Source organism: Tachysurus vachellii, chromosome 3, assembly GCF_030014155.1.
Source record: "Tachysurus vachellii isolate PV-2020 chromosome 3, HZAU_Pvac_v1, whole genome shotgun sequence".
Classification (NCBI taxonomy): Eukaryota; Metazoa; Chordata; class Actinopteri; order Siluriformes; family Bagridae; genus Tachysurus; species Tachysurus vachellii.
Window position 1 is genome coordinate 9,298,142 of NC_083462.1, and position 27,048 is coordinate 9,325,189.

General features: G+C 37.5%; 1 protein-coding gene across 1 annotated transcript in view; it reads left to right on the forward strand.

Moving 5' to 3' along the window:
- The window catches only part of thsd7aa (thrombospondin, type I, domain containing 7Aa), a 101,041-nt gene extending 74,163 nt beyond the window's left edge, over window positions 1-26,878 (forward strand). The window contains exons 12-28 of the mRNA XM_060865659.1: window positions 20-214; window positions 1,388-1,654; window positions 5,639-5,817; window positions 6,016-6,021; window positions 6,148-6,281; window positions 6,379-6,532; window positions 7,688-7,829; window positions 7,919-8,034; window positions 8,124-8,241; window positions 11,437-11,582; window positions 12,500-12,674; window positions 16,344-16,517; window positions 16,921-17,016; window positions 18,887-18,969; window positions 20,913-21,126; window positions 22,095-22,182; window positions 24,315-26,878. Of these exons, the coding sequence (XP_060721642.1) occupies window positions 20-214; window positions 1,388-1,654; window positions 5,639-5,817; window positions 6,016-6,021; window positions 6,148-6,281; window positions 6,379-6,532; window positions 7,688-7,829; window positions 7,919-8,034; window positions 8,124-8,241; window positions 11,437-11,582; window positions 12,500-12,674; window positions 16,344-16,517; window positions 16,921-17,016; window positions 18,887-18,969; window positions 20,913-21,126; window positions 22,095-22,182; window positions 24,315-24,402 (2,375 nt within the window). The 3' untranslated portion in view covers window positions 24,403-26,878. The remainder of the gene's footprint in view (window positions 1-19; window positions 215-1,387; window positions 1,655-5,638; window positions 5,818-6,015; window positions 6,022-6,147; window positions 6,282-6,378; window positions 6,533-7,687; window positions 7,830-7,918; window positions 8,035-8,123; window positions 8,242-11,436; window positions 11,583-12,499; window positions 12,675-16,343; window positions 16,518-16,920; window positions 17,017-18,886; window positions 18,970-20,912; window positions 21,127-22,094; window positions 22,183-24,314) is intronic.
- The last annotated feature ends 170 nt before the right edge of the window (window positions 26,879-27,048 follow it).

Sequence of the window (27,048 nt, forward strand, 5' to 3'; positions counted from 1 at the left end):
TTCTTTATTTTCTTTCAAGCTGTGTCCTGCAAGAAGCAGGACGGTGGACAGGTGGACATTTTGGCCTGTCTGAAACAGGCTGGTCCCATGCCCTCCCTCACTCAGGCCTGCCAGCTCCCATGCCAAGATGACTGCCAGTTGACTGCATGGTCTAAGTTCTCATCCTGTGCAGCTGATTGTGTGGGGGCGAGGACTCGTAGGAGGGCACTTGTAGGTGAGTATGGTAGATTTTGTAAGCTTTGTGGCCATATTACAAGACATTATTGGACAAACCACTGGACAATTTAGAGTTTCTTGGACAACTCTATACTCCCTTGAACAAGTCAAAATATGCATGATGGCGCCAAAGCACAATCTTAAAATCTATTAATTTAGAGGTCTATTTTAAGACCTTCTCTCTCTCTCTCTCTCTCTCTCTCTCTCTCTCTCTCTCTCTCTGTCTGTGTATGTGTGAATCAATGTCCACATATCTAAAATAATATTTTGTAGGCAATGAATACAAATTACTTGATAATTATGTAGTGACAGTAAATAGTGTTGCTGCTTTTGGTGAATAAAATAGCACTGAAAATGGCTAATTATTTGAGATTTTGGAATCATAAGGATCTAGCTGATGATAAAACTTTTACCCTCAATGAGGTGAAAGATGTTATAACCTTTATGAGTTTATGCAAAAAAATTAAAAGCTACAGGCAGGGATAAAAGTACCACCTTAAAGCTTAATTTCCAAAGATCATCATTTTTTTTATTCTTCTCTAAAAGTAAACTGATGAATTGTGAAATCTGTTATTAATTGTCTATTTAAAATACTTATTGCATAACTGAAAAAAAAGAGGTCAGTATAACATGTGTACAAGTTACATCTGTCCTTCAAGTTTCCTGTGAACTGCACAAATTTGCAGCAGGGTTACATCGGATTACTGTAGGTCTTGTGCCTTTAGTCGCCTGAAATCTGTTTATTTACAGTCGGCAGCTCAGGCCTGCCATTAAAAGGTCAGTTCTCAGCACTTTTTGTTAAAGCTGAAAGTCAGACAGCTTAGCCCAGCGGTGTCCAATCTTATCCACAAAGGGCCGGTGTGGGTGCAGGCTTTCATTCAACCAAGCAGAAGCCACACCTGATTCCACCTGTTTAATCGGTTGTTCTTGGCTTTTAGTAGACTCTGGTGAGACTTCTGCTTGGTTGGAATGAAAACCAAGATAATAATTTGATAATAATAATAAGATTGGACACCGCTGGCTTAGCCGAACCAGCATGTGGATTCACTTCATGTGAATGCTCGGTGCCTTCAATCCACTTGAATGATCTGTACCTTCAGGCTTTTTGAAGATCTTTAGTGACAGAGATTTAAAATGTTTTGTATGTGTTTTTTGCTTCTTCTGCTCTAAGGGAAAAGTAAGAAGCGAGACCACTGTAAGAACACTCAGGTGTATCCACTAAGTGAGACCCAGTACTGCCCCTGCAATAAGTACAATGCCCAGCCAGTGGGCAACTGGTCCGACTGCATCTTGCCTGAGGGAGGCAGAGTGGAAGGCATCCTGGGCATGAAGGTTCAAGGCGATATTAAGGAGTGTGGCCAGGGCTATCGCTACCAAGCCATGGTGTGCTATGACCAGGATAACCGCCTTGTGGAGACTTCCAGGTGCAACAGTCACGGTATGACATTAAAGCGATGCTCAATACAACTCAGACAGACAGACAGACACAGTGTCTTGCATATGTATTAACCCACTTTAACCACCTTTTACACATTTTGTAGGATTATAACCTAGAACTGGACTGAACTTAATTAGGATAATATTGAATACGTCTACACAAAATATGCCAAAATATTGAAGTGGAAAAAAAAACTTTTCTCTAGAGCATTTTTCTATTTAGTTAAATAGAAAATGATTATTAAAGGATTTTATATGAAAAATTCCCAAACTTTGTGCATCCTGCACAGCACTAATAAATAGGTGATTAAAAATGGAATCATCTGTAATTCTCCCTAGAGCAGGTTATACACCGAAAGTCACTGAGTGGATAAGAAGGATGTTAGTCAAAGAAGCATGAAAGTAGCCAAGGGTAACACTCAAAATGATGCTACCAACACTATAATTCACTGTAGGAATGGCTATACACCAGTCTTTAAATATGATGCTACTGTCATCATGCATCACTGACAGTATGATGTTTCGAGGTCACTGGACAATGTTGCTTCTCACTTAAAGGGGGGAAATGATTATTGGTTATTTGGTTGTTATTTGAAAAGACTATTTTAAAATCTAATTGTTTTATCCCAAGTTTAATATTATAGGTTATTCTGTGTCTTCAAAGATATAAATCCACGTGACAACATTCAAGGGTCATATGACACCTACGCAAACCTTTCCTGACAGCTGATATAAACCAGTGTCAGCTGACAGAAAGACTGCTTTGTTCAGTATTGGTATCAAGTTGACTTCAATCCTAGTCAAGTAACATAGATTTTTGTTGGCATAAGCCTGTGCTATGACACATTCTGGACTGTCTTTCATTATAACATTATGACAAGTGACTTTGCGGCTCAGTGCACTTCTGGTAGAAAGATTTGGTTTTAGTATATGACACATCTGCCAAAGTCAGTTCTCCTGATATTATAACATGCTGTAAAGCGAGTGTCACAACTCAAGCTTATGTAACCTAAAATGTTGTGATGTTCTATTATATTACAGCCGATAAATGCAGAAATAACCCTTTATTAATATTCATGTACGTTTACAATATATTAGATGGAATGAATTAACGAATGGGCTTATAGACGTTTCATATAGCCGACACTGTGCTTAAGAAGAGTAACATACATTAAATAATGTCCATTGTCCAGTTATTATTATTATTATTATTATTATTATTATTATTATTAGCATATTTTTTAAATTTATTATTATTATTATTATTATTATTATTATTATTATTATTATTATTATTATGATTATTATTATTATTGTTATGATTATCATTGTTATTATTACTATTATTGTTATTATTATTATTGTTATTATTATTATTATTATTATTATTATTATTATTATTACTATTATTATTATTACTATTATTATTATTATTATTATTATTATTATTATTATTATTATTTTTTTTTTTTTTTTTTTTTTTTATATAACAAAGGAGATACAAGGCCATTTTTGTGTGTTCTTCACAATCAATTCCCTTCATTTGGCACATCTCAACTGGAGACAGGAAAACACTCACCTCATTGTGCACACTTAGCATCCACTGATGGGAAATTCAATAGAAGCGAATCAATGTGGAGAGTGAGAGCCCGTTGCATCATTCACAGCCTAAATCTGTCAAGGCGACTCTGACAGAGCCAAATTAGCATTTTGCTAGGGAACGGGAAAAAATCTCCTGGAACCGGAGATCGTTATTTCCGGAATTATATCATGCTTTGCCTCAGAGCAAAGCAATGATGGAAGAATCTGATGGGTTTTGGGCGTATACAAGATCTTGATGATGTTAAAGCTGCTTGTTTTATGATTCACAGTCAGATTTGATTTCTGTCTTCTCATCGTGATCCTAGATTAAAGCTTATGATGTGCAGGCTCATCATATAAAAAATGTCACTATAGTACAGTACTATTCCAGTTGTTAAGAGCCCACAAGCTTCATTTAGTGTAGTGTTTTTTTGTGTGATGGACTGATGTGATGCCTGAGGCAGTTTGCAGGGGGTTGAGCTTTTAAAACCATAAAATAAACCTTTAGGCAGGAAGCCATCTGTGGCTACTGAATCATTTAGAGACGGAGGATTAAATCATTTTAGCCTTTAAAAGAAAGTTACTTCTATTGTTTTTAGAATGGATTACACTTTATACTTTATGTGGATGTTGTTTAAGCAATATATGCAATCTGGAAGGTGAGGAAATGACCATATCTTTCATATGTAGGTGTGTATTATTCAGAAGACTGAAGATAATTGTTTGTACAAGACACACACGAAGATCTAATCATTCCTGCCGGCATCTTAACCTTATCTGAAAATATCACCATGGTTACTAACATGCATAAGACATTTTCCACATCCTCAGCATGAGCAGTAGCAGGATCTGCTGTTATTGCTTAAACCAGATAAGCCTGATGATGTTGAGGAGACAAAGATCAATCCCTATGGTTTTACGATGTCTCTATCATGCTTATTAGCAGAAGATTATTTTACTTATTCCTAGAAGCAAGGAAACTTCCAAGCATGACAATGTGTATGTTTACTTTCAAAGGTTACTCGTATGAGTATGAGTTCATTCTGATCGCAGATTCCTAATGAACTGTTTACATGTATCCAAAACCCTTCGCTATGTATAATCTCTATGTATGTTACATCTAATCCTTTGCAACAATATGCACATGTGTAGAGCAGAATTTAGTCTTCATGTTACCATAATAATGGGAAGCACTTGACTCCAGAGAGTATATTCAGATTTTTAATCATGTTGCCTGTGCTGGTAATGAGTTCAATGATTTCCACCTCATCATTCAAGTGTGATTTTTAAACAGATGGTGAGAAAAAATACTTGATGGCAGTAAAATTGCTCAACATTTCATGTTTGCTTGACATTCGGGATGCTCTCATTGTTGAGAATAACATAAAAGTCACATAGTATAATGATTTTACTCATCTTTACATTTTTTTAGAAGCCTTTGTGTCACATATACATTACGGCACAGTGAAATTCTTTTTTCGCATATCTCAACCTTTGGAAGTTGGGGTCAGACATGATACAGCACCCCTGGAGCAGTGAGGGTTAAGGGCTTTGATCAAGGACCCAACACTGGCAGCTCGGAAGTGCTGGGGCTTGAACCCCAATCAACAACCCAGAGCCTTAAACGCTTGAGCCACCACTGTGTGTTACCAACATGTCTAAGAATAATTTTAACAAATGTCCAGCATCCTTTCTGAAGGTCCGAAAAAAATATTAAAATTTTAAAAAAAATGTTAAATTTTTTCCCGGAAAGGGTAAGAGGGTGTTTAGCACGTTCGCCTCACACCTCCAGGGTTCGGGGTTCGATTCCCGCCTCCACCTTGTGTGTGTGGAGTTTGTATGTTCTCCCCGTGCCTCTGGGGTTTCCTCTGGGTACTTCGACTGGGGGAGGAAACCGGAGTACCCAGAGGAAACCCCAGAGGTTGATTGGCATCTCTGGAAAATTGTCCGTAGTGTGTGAGTGTGTGAGTGAATGAGAGTGTGTGTGTGTGCCCTGTGATGGGTTGGCACTCCGTCCAGGGTGTATCCTGCCTTGATCCCCGATGACATTTGAGATAGGCACAGGCACCCCGTGACCAGAGGTAGTTCGGATAAGCGGTAGAAAATGAGTGAGAGTGAGTGAATTTAAGTGTGTTTTGTGTGTAATATTTAATGAATATTGCCTACACTGAGCATATATATATACTCTCATATATTCTGGATGAATGGATAAAATCTACATTATTTCAAAGGCAGTTCCCTGGAGCTATTCTCATCATTAAACAAATACAGAAAAAATTAAATTAGCCAGCAGACCATTTGATTAACTGGAATAATTACACTCAATATACATTATAGCTAATTCGATTACATCGAATGGAACAAATAATCTGTTATTTTCTTGTTTGTTTTCATTTGACCACAGGATATATTGAAGAAGCGTGTATTATTCCATGTCCATCTGACTGTAAACTCAGCGAATGGTCAAACTGGTCACGCTGCAGCAAGTCATGTGGAAGCGGAGTCAAAGTGCGCTCCAAATGGCTCAGAGAGAAGCCCTACAATGGTGGAAGACCATGCCCCAAACTTGACCATGTTAATCAGGTGAGCTGGGAACTTTGAAGTCACATGTGTCTGTTTAGCACCAGGGGACCCTGGACAGGAAACAATAAATAATTAATCACAAGACCAAAGAGAATACCAATGCTTAGTAATAACCTGTAGTCTCTCTCTCTCTCTCTCTCTCTCTCTCTCATTTTTCTCTCAATTTTTTCCTTTTCTGATCATGGGATTACACCATAGGCTCAGGTGAGCTATGTACCTTTATTACTCTAACCTTTTTTTTTTTTTTTTAGTTATATATTTTACGTTCAGTTATGATTCACTTACCGTATGGTTTTTATGATGTTTGTGGTGTTTGTGATCTCACATCAGGTCTATGAGGTTGTACCATGTCATAGTGATTGCGGTCAGTATGTTTGGGTAGCCGAACCTTGGAGTGTCTGGAAAGTCAGCAACGTTGACTTGAAGGAGAACTGTGGAGAGGGAGTGCAGACCAGAAAAGTTAGGTATGATGTCATTTCATTTTACACATATTGAATCTATCCGAAACCAAACCCTGTGCAGGTTTTCACCTAAACATAGATCTGTCAAATTTCTTTGAAGGTGTATGCAGAATACAATTGATGGGCCTTCAGATCCAGTGGAGGATTATCTTTGTGACCCAGAGGAGATGCCTCTTGGAGCCAGAGAGAGCAAGCTGCCTTGTCCAGAGGACTGTGTCCTGTCCGATTGGAGCACCTGGAGTCGCTGCCCACTGGTGAGATAATTTATTGTTATGTTTATGGACTAAATTTTCTTCATTATATCTCCACCATTTCTGCATAACACAATTTCTATTTTCTCACCAAACATTTCTTTTTATATCAGCCCAAGGCTCTTGTTTTGTGGCCTTTACTTGAACAATGCACAATGACTGATCAGTTAGAAGCTCTGACTTCTTCAAATTTTTTTTATTTCTCCACATCACAGCTTTTTCTCCAGGCTTGACTTATACGAATGTAAAGTCATGCCATACGGAATTGCTAGTGCTCTATGAGCACGCTCATGCAGAGCATGTACTGGACAGATAGGAGAAGACAGGCATAGAGTCAAACACCTGCTTGGGTGTTCGGCTTTCATTGCTCAATTAATTTTCTATGGGGTAGTTTGGTTTAAACGAAGGCAAAATGGAAAAGGCTTATTCTATCACATCAAATGTGATCCTTGAGCAGCCTGCCACAGAGTTGTAAAGGACATTAATTACCATGCAGAAAGTCTCCCTATGGGACAAATGGCAGAAAGTCAAATCCTCCAAATGAATCCTGTGACATTACAACAGGATTAGTTTTATTGCAAGGTTTTGCCAGTGCTTAAATCAGTACTTTTTCAAATAAACTCAGATTGCATACTTACACTACTCCCCCCAACACCCCTCCCCTCCCGCCCCACACAGATGTTGTAGTAGTTACAGATTCTATCACTAAAAAAATTTAGTGTTTTATTCTATCACTAAAAAATGTAGTGTTTTCCATTTTACCATTATATTACATTACGCATATTACTTATAACACATTAATATACCTTTTCATGCACAAAATACTGCAAACATTTATACAGAATTGAGCAAAAAACAACTATAAATAACCCAGTCAGATCTGTGGGTGGGAACTGTTTTTTCCTTGTTCCTGAAAGAGGTTAGTCGAACAAGGCCCGAAATGATGTGCACTGACAGGCACTCCGTTAAGAAAAATAAATAAATAAATAAATAAATAAAGATCTCTTTACCACCAAAATGAGCTGAAAAGCATTATGCTGACCCTTGCGTGATAATTGTTTTAATGAGCAGCTGTACAGATGTTCCTGTTAAATCAGCTGGTGAGTGTATATGAATGTTATAGAAACTTCTGTTTATAGAGTTTCCGGTTTGTTTTAGCCATGCAATGTGAATAAAACTCGTGAAAGGAGTGCCAGCCCCATCCGTCATCCTGGGGAATCAAGGCAGTGTCCTCCTACAACCGAGAAAGAGCCTTGCACACTCAATACCAACTGCTTCCACTACTCGTACAACATCACAGGTAATATTGCTGGGAATGTAATGTCGGTAAATGAGAATAAACTTACTGTCCTACTTGCTGAAGTAAAATGAACCATGTTCATTTTGTAGACTGGAGTACCTGCCAGCTAAGTGAGCGAGCTGTGTGTGGGAGTGGCATCAAAACACGTATGCTGGACTGTGTGCGCAGTGATGGCAAATCTGTAGACCTTAAATTCTGTGAAGAGGTTTGGTATTATTTTTTGAATATTTTGTGTTGACTATTATGTAAAACTCTACAGCTTTCACGAAATCAAATCAATCTCTTGTGTTTCAGCTTAATCTTGATAAGAAGTGGCAGATGAATGCATCTTGTGTGGTTGAGTGTCCCATCAATTGCCAGATGTCTGATTGGTCTTCCTGGTCTGAGTGCTCTCATACCTGTGGCCTTGCAGGTAAAACAACTAAACCTACAACACAAAGTTTCTCAAGGGCTCTTTGTCTGGTTAAGGGTTATTACTCTAAACTGCTCTGCTCAGGACATTTCTGATATGAGAATGCTCTATTTTACAGTTTTCCCTGCAGGAAAATACAATAATTGCTTACAGTTAATAGCTATACTAAGTTGATTTAATTGGCGATGTGATAAAATGGTGAGGTGGAATAAATTCTGGAAGCTAGAATTAATTGATTTACTTTCTTAGAGCTCAATATAAACAATAACTAATATATATATATATATATATATATATATATATATATATATATATATATATATATATATATACAATTTTGGCTACAATTCACATACAATTCTGTCAAAAGAGGAGGGGTTTTGTCCCACTTCTTAAAATAAATTGCCTCAAGGTGTAAATGAGTATGTGTCGTGTGTGTGTGTGTGTGTGTGTGTGTGATGTGACATCTGATTCAGGGTGTATTTATTCCTGCCTAAGACCAGTTGTTCTTTGCCAAGGCTCCAGATCCACTACAACTCTGACCAGTATAAAGAGATTACTTGAGATGAATGTGAGAATAAATGTCATCTTAGACGATGTTAGTATTTCAGAATAATGTAATCAGTGTAATGACTGAAATCAGAGAAGGTGAATATGTTATCTCTTAAAAGCTGGTTATGAGAAGTATAAAGTCTGTAATTCCATCAGTTCCTAACATTAACTAAATCATATTTGTGCCTGTGGAACCATTTCACTACAGGAAGCTGAAGCAACCAGCATTCAGAGTAAATACTGCCTCTGTGAAACACATGCACTGACCTGTTATTGTGTCACCAGTAATCTGTCCGCTGACAGAGGGATATTCACAAAGCTGTCCCAGCAGGTGGATCTCAGCTCTCAATGATGTGAGCTTAAATTATGCAAAGACGGTTTCGGCTGGAATCAGAAACTAATGCATGAAAACATGCATGACTTATTCTGTTATCAAAACTAAGTAAGATGGTCAGACGCAGTGAGGTGAATAAATCATCAAAACAAAATGTGAATTTCAGGAAAGTTCCTAATCCATGCGCTATATAGTGACAGCTGGTGCTGAATTCTCTGATCAATATCCCAGTAGAGAATAGCCCTGATGTTTGCTGCTGAATTACTTGGCACCCAGGGTACACATACAACGTACAAGATTTAGTACCTAACCGAACTACAGCACGAAGGCAGTTAGTGTGTATTACACCACAGCGCTGTTGAATTCTCAAATCTGACTGCTCAGAAGGTTTTCTATAACAGAAGCCATAACAGATTCAAACCACAGTTTTACATTAATGAGCTTCTTCTTATGGTATTGTTTCTATAGTAAATGATGCAACATGTATGGAAGGCGTCTCCAATAACAGTCAGTGCTTTGTGTAATGTTCAGTAGTTTTTCCACCACAGGAAAGTCTTCACGCAAGAGAGTGAATTTTGCTATGGATTGACTTTGGTAGCTGTTATGACTTGTCTTGCAAATGTTCCACACCATTTAATGTAACTATAAATGTTTAAATCTCTGTTTTTCTTTAAAAAAAAAAAAAGAAAATATTGTAATTGTTGAGAAAATTGCTGTGGTATAAGAAAAATGAAACACTTACTGTTATTGGGAAAGAATCAACACACCTCACTGGTGTTGACTCTTTTCATTCCCGTCTTATCTCGCTGCAAAGCTAACCCAAAATGTTAACTCTTCTAGTAAGCCTCTCAGCAGTGACATTATTGTGATGAAAGCCTGTGGAGAAGATGAATCGACGAATGCTAAGACTAGCTGGAGGGCAGTGCACTGGTGCGGGACCCGTTTGATCATCTTCAACATTAAGGAGCATCACATTGTTTCCCCTTAGGGCTCTGTGCAATCAGGCTCATTAAAAACAACTCAGAAGATAATATAAGTGAGGTTCCTTGTGTGCTAGAGCACAGAGAATTTTATTCAATGGCTCATTGGTAATGCGAAATTAGAACCACGAGCTAGTCAGAGGTCAAGGCTACAGCAGAGCCGACTAATTGGGTGTACAAAGACCAGCTGACAATTGCATGCAAACATTAAAGTATTGAAGTAAAGTAACCCCTTAGAAGCCTCGCCATACTGTCAATGTCTCTATTAGGGTGTGTACTCTGTGCACAGCATGTTTAATCTCTGTGAAAACTGTGACCCTGTACTGGCCTCTAATCCCAGCAAAACAATAAGCCTAAATTATAGCACTTGCACCAGACATTATTTTTACTGCTGAATTTTACAGTATTTGTGCAGCTTGTGTAAAGATACAACAATGTGACAAAACTTCTCTAATAGGCGGAAAATCTAGTATATTCCCCCAAGACATCAACAAATCCCTGCTGCTTAATTGCAAGTGTCTCATGAGCACCACTCTTAACCAGTGGGATGCATTTGGGATATGCTTCCTCTTTCTTTCTTATGTTATATTCATATTGCAAAACAGTAATGATGTCTAATCAAAGCAGTTCCAGGCACTGCAATTAGGCTGGGAAATGGCTCCACTGAGTGAGTTATGTGTAACAGAGTGCCATATTAGTCTGGTTCAAGACACACATCATTTTAGAGTTTGGTATCAAGTTGTAGCGTGTGATGGATTGTGTAATATGAACTATGTCCTTTACAGTAAAGCAAGATTTTTCAATAGGGATTACAAATGCTGGAAGGCAAATCTTTAAAATCATCTCACAAGAGGAGATCGTTTTAAACGTACATTAATTTGATTTTAATTCGTAAAAAAAAAAATCCTAAATTGCCACCTCTTTATATAAGCAATAAAAAGTAAGCAAGTAAGTTAAAAAATATGATGTGGGTGTGTATGATGCAGCTCAACATAAAACAAAATGCCTGTGACCTCCCAGAAGCTGTTTATATTTCGAAAATATCCCATTGTGTCTTTAATTCTTCTACTGGAAATAGTCAGTGATTCCTGTTTTTTTTTTTCACCAAAATTTTAGAAATGAACGATGCTTCATACTTTTAATAGGTGTCTTTAATGTTCTGGATCTTATCACCAGTCTCTCTTTTTTCAAGTGCAAAATCTTCTGTCCTGATGGACTTTCCAGTGGCAGAAAAGTTACAAAATGATGCACCTCGAGACTCCTTTCTCGAGTTTCCTACAGAAAGATTTTTGTCATTTGACAGTTGGAGTTCTTTCTTAATATTTGTAGGAAAGTTATGGAGGCAGAGGACTGTGATCCAGGCATCTCAGGGTGATGGCCGTCCTTGTCCCTCTCAGATGGAGCAGTGGAAACCGTGTCCTGTTAAACCCTGCTACAGCTGGAGATACAGCGCATGGTCTCCATGTAAAGTAGAGGTCAGACTACATTGCATTTTGCTATCCTGATTTCAGATGCTTTATTATTTGCTTGTTGTATAACAGCTTCATTGTTTAGATCCTGTCTGGCTCCATTCCTGCTCTTTCTCTTATACTCCTTTGCATTTCATTTGGTAGTGAGGTGTCTTGCTTGCTTAGCCTATTGTGGGATGTAATTAAAGACAACAGGGAGATGACACAGCTTGCTGCTCTCTCTCTCTCTCTCTCTCTCTCTCTCTCTCTCTCTCTCTCTCTCTCTCTCGTTCATGCTTTCTTTCTTCTGTCCCCTTTTCTTTCTCCCCTCTGTTGTCTGCTAGCTCTGAGTGGTGCCACATGCCCCTGTCACAGTGCAGACTAAAAGAAAATATTACCTCTCTCCTTTGTTCTCAATAGCTTTGACTCCAAAGGCTCAAATCTTTGTGTACTGCCTTGGCTGAACCTTACTGTACATGCTCAAATATTGTGATCAAATATGAGTTACATAGAAAATACAAAATACAATTTAACAATTTAAACTATAACTATCATCTATTTGTATAGTTAGGGTTAAAAACTAACAACCATTAATAAGGTTATTATACCGCTTTAATCCAAGCCTCAGTGACTGAAAAACAAGCAAGCGATCGCTATTAACTTCAACTTGATGTATTTCATCAAAAAACTCTATTGTTCCACCAGTATAAAGAGCATTTGTATAAAGAAATCCTGCCCTATATGCTGCATTCCTGTGAAGATCTTCTTATCAAAAGAAAAAAACATTTTATGTTGCCATAATCCAGTCATGTCAAGTAATTTTTCATTGCCATGCCATCAATATACTGTACATGACTTTAGAACTGCAGAGCAGTGAAACTGAAATGTGGATAATGTGAGTCAGAGATAATGGTTGTGGTGTGTGCATATATGTCTATATACAGGGCGCTCGGTGTGGAGAGGGCCTTCGCTTCAGAGACGTGTCGTGCTTCGTGACTGACAATGCTGGGGGTAATGGTGGGAGTTTGGTGGATGAGGAACTATGTGGAGATCTGGAGCAAACTGTAGATGGAGACACACAGATCATTTTGGAGGAGGCTTGCACATTGCCATGCCCAGGTAATATGTCTATGTTTATTTATTAGCATAGTAAGTTAGAAATGAGTCAGTTTAGCTAGCGGGTTCATGCCTAGCCATATTTAATGCTTACAAATAACTACACAATAGTGTGATATTTCATATTTCTATTGCATAGAAATTTGGGGTAATGTTGATATTCCTGAAATCCTTATTACATTTTTTTTCTGCTTCTCAGTCCTATCCTATGGGTCTAATGCTCAGTCTTATTACTAGTTAAGCATATTTTTAGGGGATGGTGTTGAAATGGAGATTTCCCCAAATTTCTCAAGAGGATCCTACCATCATCCTGATCAGCCCAAAGCAGTGGGTTTATTTATAGCACTATGGGTTCTAAGACCTCCAGTGAAATCTTGACCAAAATCAGGTTTATTCTTCTTAGAATCATATTGTGGGGTATTGCGCTACTGCAAATATTCTGTTTGTAAGCAAAATCTCATTTTTGTTGTAAGAAGGGTCAGTGGAAACCTTAATTTAGTATAAAACACACAAAGGACATTGTGTCTGGTACACTGGCAAGTTAATTGTGCTTCTGAGATGGATTCTGTAGATGGAAGAGTCTGAAAAACAAAAAAAACAAACAAAAAAAAACAGCCAAAAAGCTCCATGTCTAATGCTTCCTGCTTTTCTGAAAACTTTATGTATTATGTTAAATATGAACTATATCCACACACACACTCCTAGGGACAATTTAGCATACCTAATCCACATTGTGTACCATCAATTTTTTTTAACAGGAAAACAGAGAAACCCATAAGAAACCCACACATACATGAACGCCAAACTCTACATAGACAATAATCTGAGTTCAGGATCGAGCCCAAAATCCCAGCTTGTCTCTTTGTAGCTAATAAACTGGTAACAGAGTTCATATCTGTTCTTTTGCTGCACTGTACTGTACCAGGCCACAATACGTTCATCAGTAAATTTGTGAGTCAGTGTGTGTGAATGACACATTTAACTCAGTGTTTTGACATGTTCTGTGCAGCTGAAACAGAGCCGTGACACAGATTTTCTTTTTTTTTTTCTTTTTTTTTTTTTTGCAGCACAGCTCAGTGTCTGTAATAATTTATAAACATTCATGTGAATCTGTACAAGAGACAAAGAGAGAATTTGAATATTAATTGGTTTGTTGTCAGTTAGATGGAAACACGAAGGTGTCGCTGTACAACACGGTATGGATTTATTTCTTATGGGGCTCTGTGTTCTTCATGTGATCTTTAACTTTACAGTTTCCATACCCTAATTCTAGCTATCTTCTCAAATACATATGTTCATGTGTGCCATTAATAGAGCTCCACTGACCGTTTGCCCACTGAAAATCATGAGGGAAATCCCATCTCATGCTCCACTTACTGTCTGAATCCTAATGCAAATGTGTGTGACAGCTGTCCTAGTGTAGGAAACACACACACACCCACACACACACACCATAATGAAAGGTACCTGACAATATTAGGCACATCTACAAAACATACTAAGCTTTAAACAACATCGTCTCAGGGCTCTAGTATTCTCACCTACTAAATTGACATATCCTGATTGGTTTTTATGGATTTTGGAAAGTCTGCCTCATGATGAATTAATATTCCGATATATTCATTACAGTAGGACAGCCTGACCTAGTTCATGCTAATGAACACATTCTGATTTCATATTCCATCTTCACGATGAAATCGAGTGCTGCGTGCGGGTTGAACGTAGTAGTGGAAATACAGTACATTGTGATATCACAAATAGGAACACAGCTCCATGTTACTTTAACGCTGACCTTAATATGTATGTTATCGCTCTTCTTTCATTTATAAGAGTAATGGTGGCACTTTATCCGTGATATTTGACTCACCATCGAGCAGAAATGTATCTGATGCTCACGCAATACAACTATACTATTTACTGTTGTTTTTTACGGTTGCCATACGGTTTAAATTTTACAGCAAATAATCAGGCTGGAAATCCTGTGGAGACCTGGCAACCCTGTATACAATAATCCATAATATTGCTTGAGTCCAATGTCACCTGGATGTTCATTACGTTTGTATTAGGGAGTTTGTTATACTTTTCTTTACAGGGTACAGCTTCAGGGTTTTTTTTTTCTGAACTAAACACAATGCAATCTGTCATACATGGACCAGGGTAATAACGATTCCAAACTAGCCTCTATTTACAGTGTCAGCAGAATTCGACCTGTCAGGGTTCCGTCATTCTCGAGAAACAGTGGCCTGTGAAAATGGCCTGTAAGCTTTCCCTAAATGAGTGATTCATTAAAGTGCTGGAATGTACTGTATGATGGACAACAGAGATGTTCTGTTGTCAGAAACAGAAACAGAGTGAGAGAGAGAGAGAGAGAGAGAGAGAGAGAGAGAGAGAGAGAGAGAGAGAGAGAGAGAGAGAGAGAGAGAGAGAGAGAGACAGAACATGTGACAGAAAGAAAGAGTGAGAAACAGTGAGAGAGTGAAAGAGAGAGAGAGAGAGAGAGAGAGAGAGAGAGAGAGAGAGAGAGAGAGAGACAGAACATGTGACAGAAAGCAAGAGTGAGAAACAGTGAGAGAGTGAAAGAGAGAGAGAGAAAGAGAGATAGAGAGAGAGAAACAGGAAGAGTCAGAGACAGAAATAACATGAGACAGAAATAACATGAGACAGAAAGCAAGAGTGAGAGAGTGAGAGAGAGAGAGAGAGAGAGAGAGAGAGAGAGAGAGAGAGAGAGAGAGAGAGAGAGAGAGAGAGAGAGAGAGAGAGTGTTTAGGAAAATAGGTTCTTCACAAAAGCACTAATCTGTGGAGACTTGTCTAGCAAGAAAATGTAGGACTTTCAGTTTTATTTAATTGTATTGGATAAAAGTATTGATCAGCTGCAGCAGCTCGCTTTTCTTAAACCATCCCAATTAGCCTATGATGCATTTTTATTTAAAAAAAAACTAGACCCGTAGTAACAACCTGCAGTGACCTGCTTTACCATTTAAAGAACAATGTGGCTACTGCATTAGTTTTAGATTTGAAAAATAAATTTGAATATGTTTGCATAAACCACCTCTGAACACAAGAAACTATCCCAGCGTAAATATTGCAGTAACTTCTGGACATTATCTCTGCATGTTGTGTTCCAGTAGTAAAGAACACACAAAAAGCACACAATGTAATCTTTAAGATGTTTCTCTACTAATCTGAGTGGCTTCAAGATTTTTTACTTTTAGAAAGTTACTATTAATTTTTGTCATGATTGTGAGAAAATTATAGGGCTGTAACGATTGGAGGATCAATCTAAAATTAACTGATACAACAAATATAAATTGATTAATATCTGGTTTATTTCAATGCATTATTATGCTAGTCAGATTGGATTGGAGTCTACTAAATATTATCATCTTGAATTATAGCAAATTCAAGTAGGATTGACAAATTTTTAGAAATTAAAATCATATCATATCGTATTGTGTCGTTTAAGTGATGACATAATTATTTACAGTATATTGTACGTGTCAAAATTACGAGTAGATCCAAAAAATCTTAAATGAGTAAAAAATGAGTAAATTAATAAAAGCATAAAAACATTTAACCTCAAAAAAAAAAAAAGATGCATTATGTTCTATTATGTTGTAAATTGACTTGGAAAAAAGTTAACAGTCATAATTGTGAAATATGTCTTTGGCAGGTGAGTGTTATTTGACAGACTGGACGGTGTGGAGTTCATGTCAGCAGAGCTGCGTAGGTGGAGACGATCTCGGCCTCGGCTCGGTACAGGTCCGATCTCGAGCTGCGCTTGCCGAAGAACCAGAGAACCTGGAGCAGTGTCCAGAACAAGAGTGGGAGAGCCAACCATGCACAGGTAAAGTAGTAGTGTTCAGAAAAAAGTGAACTTCCTAAACACACTACACATAGAAACATATGTTGGCATATGTGGAAGTACCTATTTCAGAATATCAAATTGTAGCTTAAAATTAAAACTGTACAAATAATGATTTTATCACCTGCTTTAGCTCAGAATACTATATCCACAAAGTAAAATGTGAAATCCCTAATCAGTGACATTTTCTTTAGGGTATCAGTATAATAATATGCAATATATTGTATGTAATGTTTTATTTTTTTTATTATTATTATTATTATTATTATTATTATTATTATTATTATTATTAGAAAAACTGGATGGGTATAAAATCTAAAGAGATATATCTAAAGAGATTTTCTGGGTCAGTTTAACCTCCATTATTAACTCTTTCCTCCACCAGACGGTCGATGCTTTGAGTATAAATGGATGACTGGTCCATGGCGAGGATCTTCTCGCCCAGTGTGGTGTCAACGCTCAGATGGCTTAAATGTCACAGGTGTGTGCAGTATATTAAATCATAATGCAATGTATTAAATCTTAGCTCACATTTTTTCGATATTGGAATTATTTAATACATTCAACTCGAGCCAGGTATATTGGAATTTTCACAAGAAGTTGCACTGGTGTTCTAGTGTGGCTGGAATCCATTTCTTTCTATGTGAGTATGTTTAGCAGGACCAGGTTGTGAGATGAGTTGGCATTACGAGCTGTCACAGGACTACTCAAGGGCAATACAGTGATTATTTTCTCACTCTATAAGCTTTAAGCTTTTAATCCATAACACATACACATTAAAATCCCACTACAGATCACACTCCTTGAGTTACTGGGGGTGTGACAGTAAATTTCTGTATCTAAATATACATATGTGTTTAATAGGAAATCAAAAGTAAAATGTTAAACAAACACAACAACAAGAACCTACCACCATGACCTGTTGTGTATTACCATAAGATTTTTTCATTTGTGTATATTTTTATTTAAATTCCTGCCTGTTTATTTAAATCTTTTTTTTTTTTTTTTGTGTATGTATGTATGTGTGTGTGTCTGTGTGTGTGTGTGTGTGTGGGAGGTTGAATTAATAATGACTTAAAAACATTATTAATATGCATAACAGTATAAACTTGTACTTGTAAGTAACATTTTTCACATCCTGGAAATTCCCAATTTCATGTTTTTCAGTAATTTTCTCCAACATTGTTGAGCCGTCAAAACATTACAGAGACCTGACCACTTTGACAGATTGTTGCACCAGAGCTTCCAGCAAACACCCCACCTACCTCCTGTCATACCACACACACACACACACACACACACACACACACACACATACTCTGAATATTCATATGCTGTCCTAAAATACCAGGCTTTATGAATATTCATCAAAAAGCTTGTAATAGGTAAACACTTGTTTTGCAGACTCCTGCATTTCTTTTGTTTGTTCTTTAGAGGCCATGATCATGTGCCTCTTGATACCAGTACAGCTCATTCCTAATGCATCAGTAATAAAAACTGTCAATGGGAGTCTAGAGGTGAGAGCTCTCTTAGGACATTTCAGGTATAAACTGTTTCTGAATTGGCTGCAGCTACTGCACATGCTTCCAATCTTGGATAAAACCCAACACTTGTCATGGAGAATGTCCAAGCTCTGGATGAGGTTCTGTTTTCTCACCCTTGTTACAGAAAGCACATTGGAAAAAAAATAGAAAGGAAAACCCCACAATGCCCTTCAACTGTCCATTTCAGTGTATTTACATTCCTATTGGATTTTCCCTCTGGCTGTAGCTTATATACAGTATATTGAGGAAGAAGTGGCTGCATCGTCGTCTTAGTCTCTCCCTGATTCCTCAGCATCCAGTAGTGAGATGCGGTTTTAATTGCTTGCAGTTCCTCTTTTCAGAAATGGCTGTTCACCTGGGACTGACTGCAGGAGCTCAGCTTCTTTTTATTTATTCCTCTTGCGTCTATATTCATGAAGTCAGCCAAGTGATGAATTAATGGTAATGTATATGGGAGCCTAGAGGTCTGAACCATGCGGTTAATATGAGGCAATGCTTTAGCAAGAGCACTAATATTTTAAAACAGTTCAGTTACAGAAGGAGAGGGAGAGGTAAAGAGTGCTACTCAGTGAGAGAGAGAGAGAGAGAGAGAGAGAGAGAGAGAGAGAGAGAGAGAGATTCTGATGCTTCCAGCATAACAAGCTATTAGAAATAACCCTAGAAATTAGGAGCAGTCCTAAAATCTGGGGTATATTTGTGTGTGTTTGTGTGTGTGTGAGTGTGTGTGTGCATGCGTGTGTGTGTGATTTCTCAACTGTATATCCAAAACTAAAATTACTTACCCTGTACTTACCACTTGCCCTGTAGGTGGATGCTTGGTAACAAGCGAACCCGTGTCTGACAGGTCATGTGTCCCAGCCTGCGACAAATACCGCTCATTCTGCACTGAGGTAAAACTGTGTGTTTGTGTCTGTGTGTTGGGGGATGGGGTTGGGGTGGGGTGGGGTAGGGTTGTTTAGGGCAATTGGGGTTGGCATATGGGGATTACCCCCTGTTTCATGTCCCATTCCCAGTGCATGAAGACAAATTAAATATAAAAAAAACAAAGAGATTGCATCTGAAAAAATATAGATTGCGTCTGAAAAAAGGGTAAAATATTTGAAGAAATGCTTCTGATCCTTGATGCTGATGGCCTTATTTGTACAGACAGTGTGTGTAGGCGTAAGATACCATTAAATATACAGCATCTGGTTTGCTGGTGCTCACACAAATGCCTGACATTGACTCAATTATTATAATTTCCCATGTATTATACATCACTTCATTTATACTGTAGCTTTAAGTCAATAAATACAACTGTTTTTATTTTTTTAATTTGGTCTGAACGAGTTTATTAAGTTACCGTAACAGCCCATTTTATATGAAAAAACATGACGAAGTATTTAGATATTTTATATCTATTATATAAGAAATCCGAAATGGCTCATATTGCTTCTTGCAACATCCAGTGTGTGATGTGTTTAAAGGCTGGTCATGGACAGGACTGGTGTGTATTTCTTTCATGTACACAGCTGATGAGAAACTGAATCAGTGTATTAACCCCCTGCTATGTATTTCTCGATTCCTCTATCGCTATAAACCAGCTTATAGCCTTTGCTCATTATGTCTTCTGCTTTGAAGATTCCAGTCCGTTCTGTGATCTGTGTGTTGGTCTTCACACTATATTTGCACTGGGAGTGATTATCCTCCTGAGATTGCTGAGGGAATAGGAGATTCCCAGCAAACTGCAAGCACAGCGAAGAGAATAAGCATTGGAAATCAGTTGCTTTTGCAGAATGCCTCCCTGGAAACACACACACACACACACACACACGCACACAATAACACATAAGCATTCAGATACAGAGAAGTGCAGTGCATGCAGATTCATACATATCAGCTGAAGAACACATATTGGGATTTAACACCCACACACTCTCCCAAACTAACACTTACACACATATCCACCATTCTACTGTACATCACTGACAAATGACACCTTTTTTTTTTTTTTTAAGAGATATTGAGAAATACCAACAAAGCATGGTAAACTCCTCAGTGCCATCACCGTAATTTGCTTCTTAAAACCTTAAATTTGCTTCTTAGTCACGGAGTGAGCCGGCATGCAGTTTAACGGATTACTACGGGGAAATACGTCACAGAACGAATGACTAAATAAATGAATAACATCCACTTTGGCATTGGAATCTAGTGTATTATGTGAGCAAACGCTAGAAGTGGTAGACCTGAATTGTGTCTCTAAACCGATGCAGTGATCAGCTATAACACTAAAACCACTAACTGGTGAAGTGAATAACATTGATTATCTCGTTACAGTGGCACCTGTCATAGGGGCGGGATTTATTCTGTAGAAAAGGGTCATAAGCACACAAGGTTCATTGATGTGTATGGGAAGTGAAGTTTTGGCACGTCTGATCCGACCCCACAGAAAAGCTACTGCAGCACAGATTGCCGGAATGGATAATGCTGGCTATGTAGGAAAAGGTCTCAAGACACACAGATAGGCAGCACACTGGGTACACGTATAATTTGTCATTCTTTAACAAATAAAACGTGCGATTGTTGACAAATTGCTGTGTTTTAGCATAAGGAGGTAGACAAGCAGCACAGCAGCAGACTGACAGAATGATTGATCAGGCTTTGTCACATTAGTAATGAAGAACTTAAAATAGCATTGAACTGAAGCAAGACGGTGAAATTTGGGTTCCACACATACTGTATATGTCCAGTAGTTATGATATTTTCTTATGATATTAAGTGTGTGCTGCTGGTTGAACATACAGTAATATTTGTCTGGTTCTGCATGTCACTGGTGTCTTTCTGCCCCCTGCAGGCTGGAGTGTGTGGGTGCGAGGAGGGCTACACTGAAGTGATGACATCGGATGGAGTGTTGGACCAGTGCACCTTGATACCTGTGCTGGAAATTCCCACTGGAGGTGACAGTAAAACTGATGTGAAGACCATCAGGGCCATGAGCCCTACGCAGGGCAGCGCCAACCTGCCTGGGCGTTTTGGACGAACATGGTACCTGCAGCCATTCGGACCAGGTGGGTTAAATCTTTCTGATTTGCTCATTGTTCATGATCGAATGGTTATTGGTCTAGAATATATAGTTAACATGTTTCAATGTTTACAATGATTACCGAAGAGTAAAGCAGTATACATTCTGTAAAACATCTAAATTGACATATGTTCTTTCAATACACTCAGTACTGCTTAGGTACAGTATTATCCTTAGGTGAAAAGACCTTTTGTCTTTACTCTTATTGGGAAAATCCCTTTACTGGGATTTATAATCCTATAATCCAGCATCAGATTTATATGACAGCTACTTCACAAGCACATGCTTCCTCTGAGGTATCTGGATCCGTCCTGCACATGTTTTTACAAACTCATTTTACATCACAGGGCAACATAATACACTATTAGAATCATACATGAGCTCACACACACCCATGATACGTGAAGAGAGCATATCTCCTCCCTCCCACACATACAGTAGGAATGCATTTTTGCTCACTTTTTGCTCTCTCTCCGTTCAGCATTGTCAGGATTCCAACTCACAATATCCCGATAATTGAGTGTATGCTTTTTTGTTGTGCCTCTCGGGAGCCCACGGGTTCCTCCTGAGTCTGGTTCCTCTCAAGGTTGCATCATGTTATCACAAGAAGTTTTTTCTTTGGGGATTTAAATCAACATCCAGATTTACAGTTTTTGTAATGTGCAGTTTCTGTGTTTATTCATTTAAAAATAAATAAATAAATAAATAGATAGATAAATAAACACAGATATTTAAATTAGGAAGGAACCTTGAGAGGAATCAAAGATTCTCTAATTAGTTTTGGCAGTTGGTATTTTATCCATGTTGGCAGCAAGGTGTTGTATAAATATATGAAGAAAAAAAAAAATCAGTATGATCAGCTGATTTTAGAAGGTAGAATCTGATACCCTGATACCCACAGACAGGTTTTAATAATCAGGTTATGAAGCAGTGTGTGTTGATTATAATTTACAGATGGCACGCTAAAGGTCTGGGTGTACGGCGTAGCCGCTGGAGCTTTCGTACTGCTGGTCTTCATCATTTCTATGTCTTACTTAGCCTGGTAAGAACATTCAACATTCATAGAGAAGATAATGCTCATTTGTTCTTATGCTCTTCCATTACATTACATCATGTCAGTATCATACATTTAGACAAAAGTACATTGTCACTGTTAGCTGCATCATTTTGCTTTCTGTTAACTTTTAATTCCATTACTCATGGTTATCAGACACTCGTCTAAATAAATCATTTCTCAGTCTTACACAGACAAAAATACCTCCAATGACGGATTTGTGTCTATCATCAACGTCAAATTAGTAGGCACTTACAGCAGAATAGAAGGTAGAACAATCCCTGGATTGGAACAACGTAGAGAGCAAGCACAAAATACTGTATATAGGAATGAATTTAAACCACACAGGGTGTGCTGGTACAGGAAAATAATCAGTGACCAAGTGTGATGAAATTGAAGGGGAATTATTGTTACCACCCTAAAGTGGATTATTTTCCATTCTTTTTGTATCATTACAAAAAAAATAAAAAATGTATTTATTAAAGATCACTTTATCCTACAATGTCTACAATGTCCACAATGTCTACAGTACAATACAGATGCACTTATTACATGATAGCAGCTTTAATCAGATCCCTTAAAAGCCTCTCTTTTTTAGCTAACAAAAATAAATAAATAAATAAATAAATAAATAAATAAATAAATAAATAAATACAATAGGTTTACTCCTGAGCATATTCTAATACCGAAGAATAAAATCCTTCCAATAATGCTTAACAATTTACAGTAAACTTCACCACATTAACAACTAAACATTTATATAAAAACTGTTTTATGTGGCACATAAAATCTGCCATACATGTCCTGTACATTTAGGATGTTTATTTAAAATGTTCTTATATTAAATGTCTTTATATTGAAAGATGGTCAAAACTTTTACTTTTTTTTTAACTTTTTAAATGTTAAATCTTAAAAAATATATTTTATGGTAAAAAAAAAAAAAATAAAACAAAAAAAAAACATAACTCAAAACTAACATAAATGACATTTTTCTAAGATTGAAAATTGAAAATAAAAATAAAAAATGAAAAGTTTTGACCATTAATATGATACGTTTTCCAAAAGAACTTTTTCCGTTAATACTTTATTACAATATGTACTGTAAAACATTTTATGTAGTGTATATTAAATATTACAAGATGGAGATGATAAAATATTTGAATGTTTCATTCAAAGGAAGAATGTGTAGCAACGAAAGAAAGAAAGAAAGAAAGAAAGAAAGAAAGAAAGAAAGAAAGAAAGAAAGAAAGAAAGAAAGCTGTATGGATGCAGGAAACTTCTGAGATTATTAGTTTCAGTCGTCTGGTCACTATTGTCCTTTGCTGGACAAATCTTGACATTACCCTTCACCATCCTCTTTATCACTTTCCCCACTCCTTCTTTTCTTGTTTTACTATTTCAACATCTTATATAACACACTCATATTTCCTCACCTCGCTAAAGTATTTGTGAGCTACTATTATTCTATAGTCGGTTATAATCTCATATATTAATCTTTCTGCATTATTTTTTGTCAAAGTACTTGCTAAGGTAAGATGGCTCTGAGTGCATTATTACCCCACATGCTGCCTCATGCCTTCCCGTATCCCTATATATTTATTTTCTGGATATAATGGCAGCACAGTTGATCAGTTGATAGCAAATAAGCTTTATTTATTTATTTATTTATTAATTTTTTTCGGTTGCTTCATTTACACGATCTAGTTCATTCATATCTAGTACAGTACATACAGCTCGTGTCAGCTCACAAGAGCAACCCTGTCTACTGTACTGTATTATAGAATTATGAGCTATATTATGTGTAGTATTATGTGTACATTAGATCCATTGCATCGCCTTTTATTAACAGCATGGCGGTCTATATAGAAACGTGCATGAAGTCTGACAGAATACATCTGAAACTAGCAGTAGGCAAATACTGCATTTACAGTGTTTACTGCTTTGTTTAGTTACTAATGTTCCGATCACACACTTACATTAAGTTAATGTAAGTACGTATAATCATAGTTTTTTTTTAATACAAGCAGCATCTTGAATCGTAGGCTCTAAAGATGTCAATATCTAATGCTGCAGAATTTACTGAACCCTGAAATCCCTGCCTGTTTACATTTCCCTCTCAGCAAAAAGCCAAAGAAGCCCCAGAGAAGACAGATGAACAACAGACTGAAGCCCCTGACGCTGGCTTACGACGGCGACGCTGACATGTAGCCTCCTGCAAACACCACCACCACCCCCTCCCCCCCAGCTCCACAGCTGCCTACTTACAGACTTTTACGGATTACGCATCTCCTTTTTTCTATGATATTGCAGAACCTCAGACTGAACCCCTCTTTGAAATTTAGCCCAGGTTTGTTCCCCGTCCCTGTTTTTTACGTTTCGAATTTTCACTGGAGCCTTTCACGAACTCGCATCTTCTTATGGAAGGTCTGCCTTCGCCTTTGTGTCGTCCTGTAACACGGACTCGTCTTGGGGGAAAGGAAAGCTGTTGGAGAGGGCGCTTCTGAACCGAGGGGTTTTTGTTGAGAAAGCACAATGATGAACGTTTCTTCCTCAGGCTGCGTTGTCTGGATTCCTTAAATAATTGATCTCACAATATTCTGTCTTTACACTTTTTCAATATTGTGGCATGGGATTCTAGGTCAGTACTCTGGTTTTACAGGCCTTCTAGCGCCCCCTACACAATCCCTGGCCTGTTTTTTTTCCCCTCTCCCTATTCAGGTCCTGTTTTGCACTATATTAGTGCAGCATGATTACTTAGAACCTTGCCATAGAAAACTGCCTCTCTCGATACAAATACAATGTACAGTCTTGTGCTAGCCGTGTAAAAATTAGCCCTTTTTTGCAGAATGAACTCTGTCTAACTCTTGTTTGTGATAAGACGGGATACAAATGTTAAAAAAAAAAAAAAAAAAATGTGGTTGCCATTACCCCGTTGTACAGTTGAAGTCTTGTTCTTTTTCCTGACTGTGCATCATATAATAGGATTTTTCTTCTTAGTTTAGTTCAGTAAACCGTTTTTTCTGCGACAGGTTTTGCTTGTCTGTTTAAAGGGCTCCGTTATCACAATCTGGAGGATTTAAAATGTTTTGAAAGAAAGGTCATGTGAGTTAAATATTTTATGTAAAGTGCTCATGGGAGTGTTACTTCATCAAACCTCTTCTTGAGGTAAGGCAACCAATGTAATGAGAGATTAAGTCACTGGAAGTGAGGAGGACATGATTTTTTATAATATGTCCTTACCTAAAAACTGAAAACTGCCCGATCAGGAGTACTCCTACAGGCTAAGCAATGCATGATCTTATTATTTAATGTTTACCTGCTTTATGAATGAACAAAGTTAATGTTAATTTATAAACTTACCATTTTTAGATTTCAGTAATTTTGCATAGATATTGCTGTGTTTATATTTCACTTAATTTGATCATTAAGTGCTATCAGCACATTGCAGACTTTTATTTTGTACGTTCTCTAGAAGCAGCTAGCTAAAATCGATCAACGATCTACTGCCCTAACATCTGCCCATATCTCAAAAAAGCCAGAGCCACAGTACTCAAACCTAAAATAACCTTTTTCCTCACTGTGTTAGATAAACTGGGGATAAATTAAAACCCCCCACACAATCTGTTTGTGACAGATTCTTAGTCTTGATTAGCCATATCCTTTAATAATGTTTTTACAGTAGTATGTGGACATTTTCTTATAACTTAGACACAATAAACACCACAAGTGGCCACCTGCAACACACAGGAATTACGTATGAAGCGCTTGTCCTTCTGAACTTTGTCAGATTCAGCAAACTTCATACACTAGCTTAGCAACATCTGGGATTGCTAGCACTAGTTTGAAAACTTGCTAACTTAATAAGGGACCCTGTAAAGTATTGAGTTACATATAAGACTTCTAACATAATTTGGATGTACAGTAGCGAATCAAATTATATAAATTTGAAAAGTTTGTGCTGTTTCCATTTCTAAGCAGTTTGACATATTATTTGTTAAAGAAATAACTTCAGAGCCAATTTTGCACTTCACTTGAATCTAATGAAGTACTACAACAGCGCTGCTGATGAAGGGAAAAGGCAGACGAGGCCGAGGAGCGTGTGGACAAACAGTATTAATGTGGAACTGTAGAATTTCTCCGCAGTCTTTATGGTTCACCCGTTCTCTTTTTCTCAGCATCTTCACAAATACAAATTTGGTCGTCAGCTTATTTACAGAAAGAAATTCCATGTTTACAACATAATCAAAGGCATTATTAAAGTGATGAACTCTAATCATAAAGCAGGTGTGAGAACTGTTGGTCTCTAGTGGCATATCATTCACAATTTAACAACAGTTATTGAAAGGAATGTTTACTTCTCTATTTTTTTTTCTTGTAAATACATGCATAATGATTTTATTTAAGTATTTTCTGAATTTTCTGTATAATATATAAATATGTTGATTTCTTTTTTAAATGCACAACTCCTGTGTGTGTGTGTGGGGGTGTGTGCATGTGTTTGAAAGAGTGAGAGAGAGTGTGTGTGTGTGTGTGTGTGTGAGAGAGAGAGAGAGAGAGAGAGAGAGAGAGAGAGAGAGTGCTACTGCTCTTCTCTGGGCCGATGAAAACCGCTCAGCTTTGTCCTTTTCCTACAAGTTGTTTATATGTATCTGATGAATTGCTGATAATAAACAACAGAAAACAACATCCACGATTTGTCCCCTTTCTTACATTTATTACAGTTCAGGCAATACAGGTCATAAATAGATCAACCTGGACAGCCTGTGACTCATGGATATGGCTGCCTGGAGACTTTGTACTACAGTCAGCTTTGTAGTCGGGTCTTCACCATTTAAAGACTTCAGCAGGAAGGAA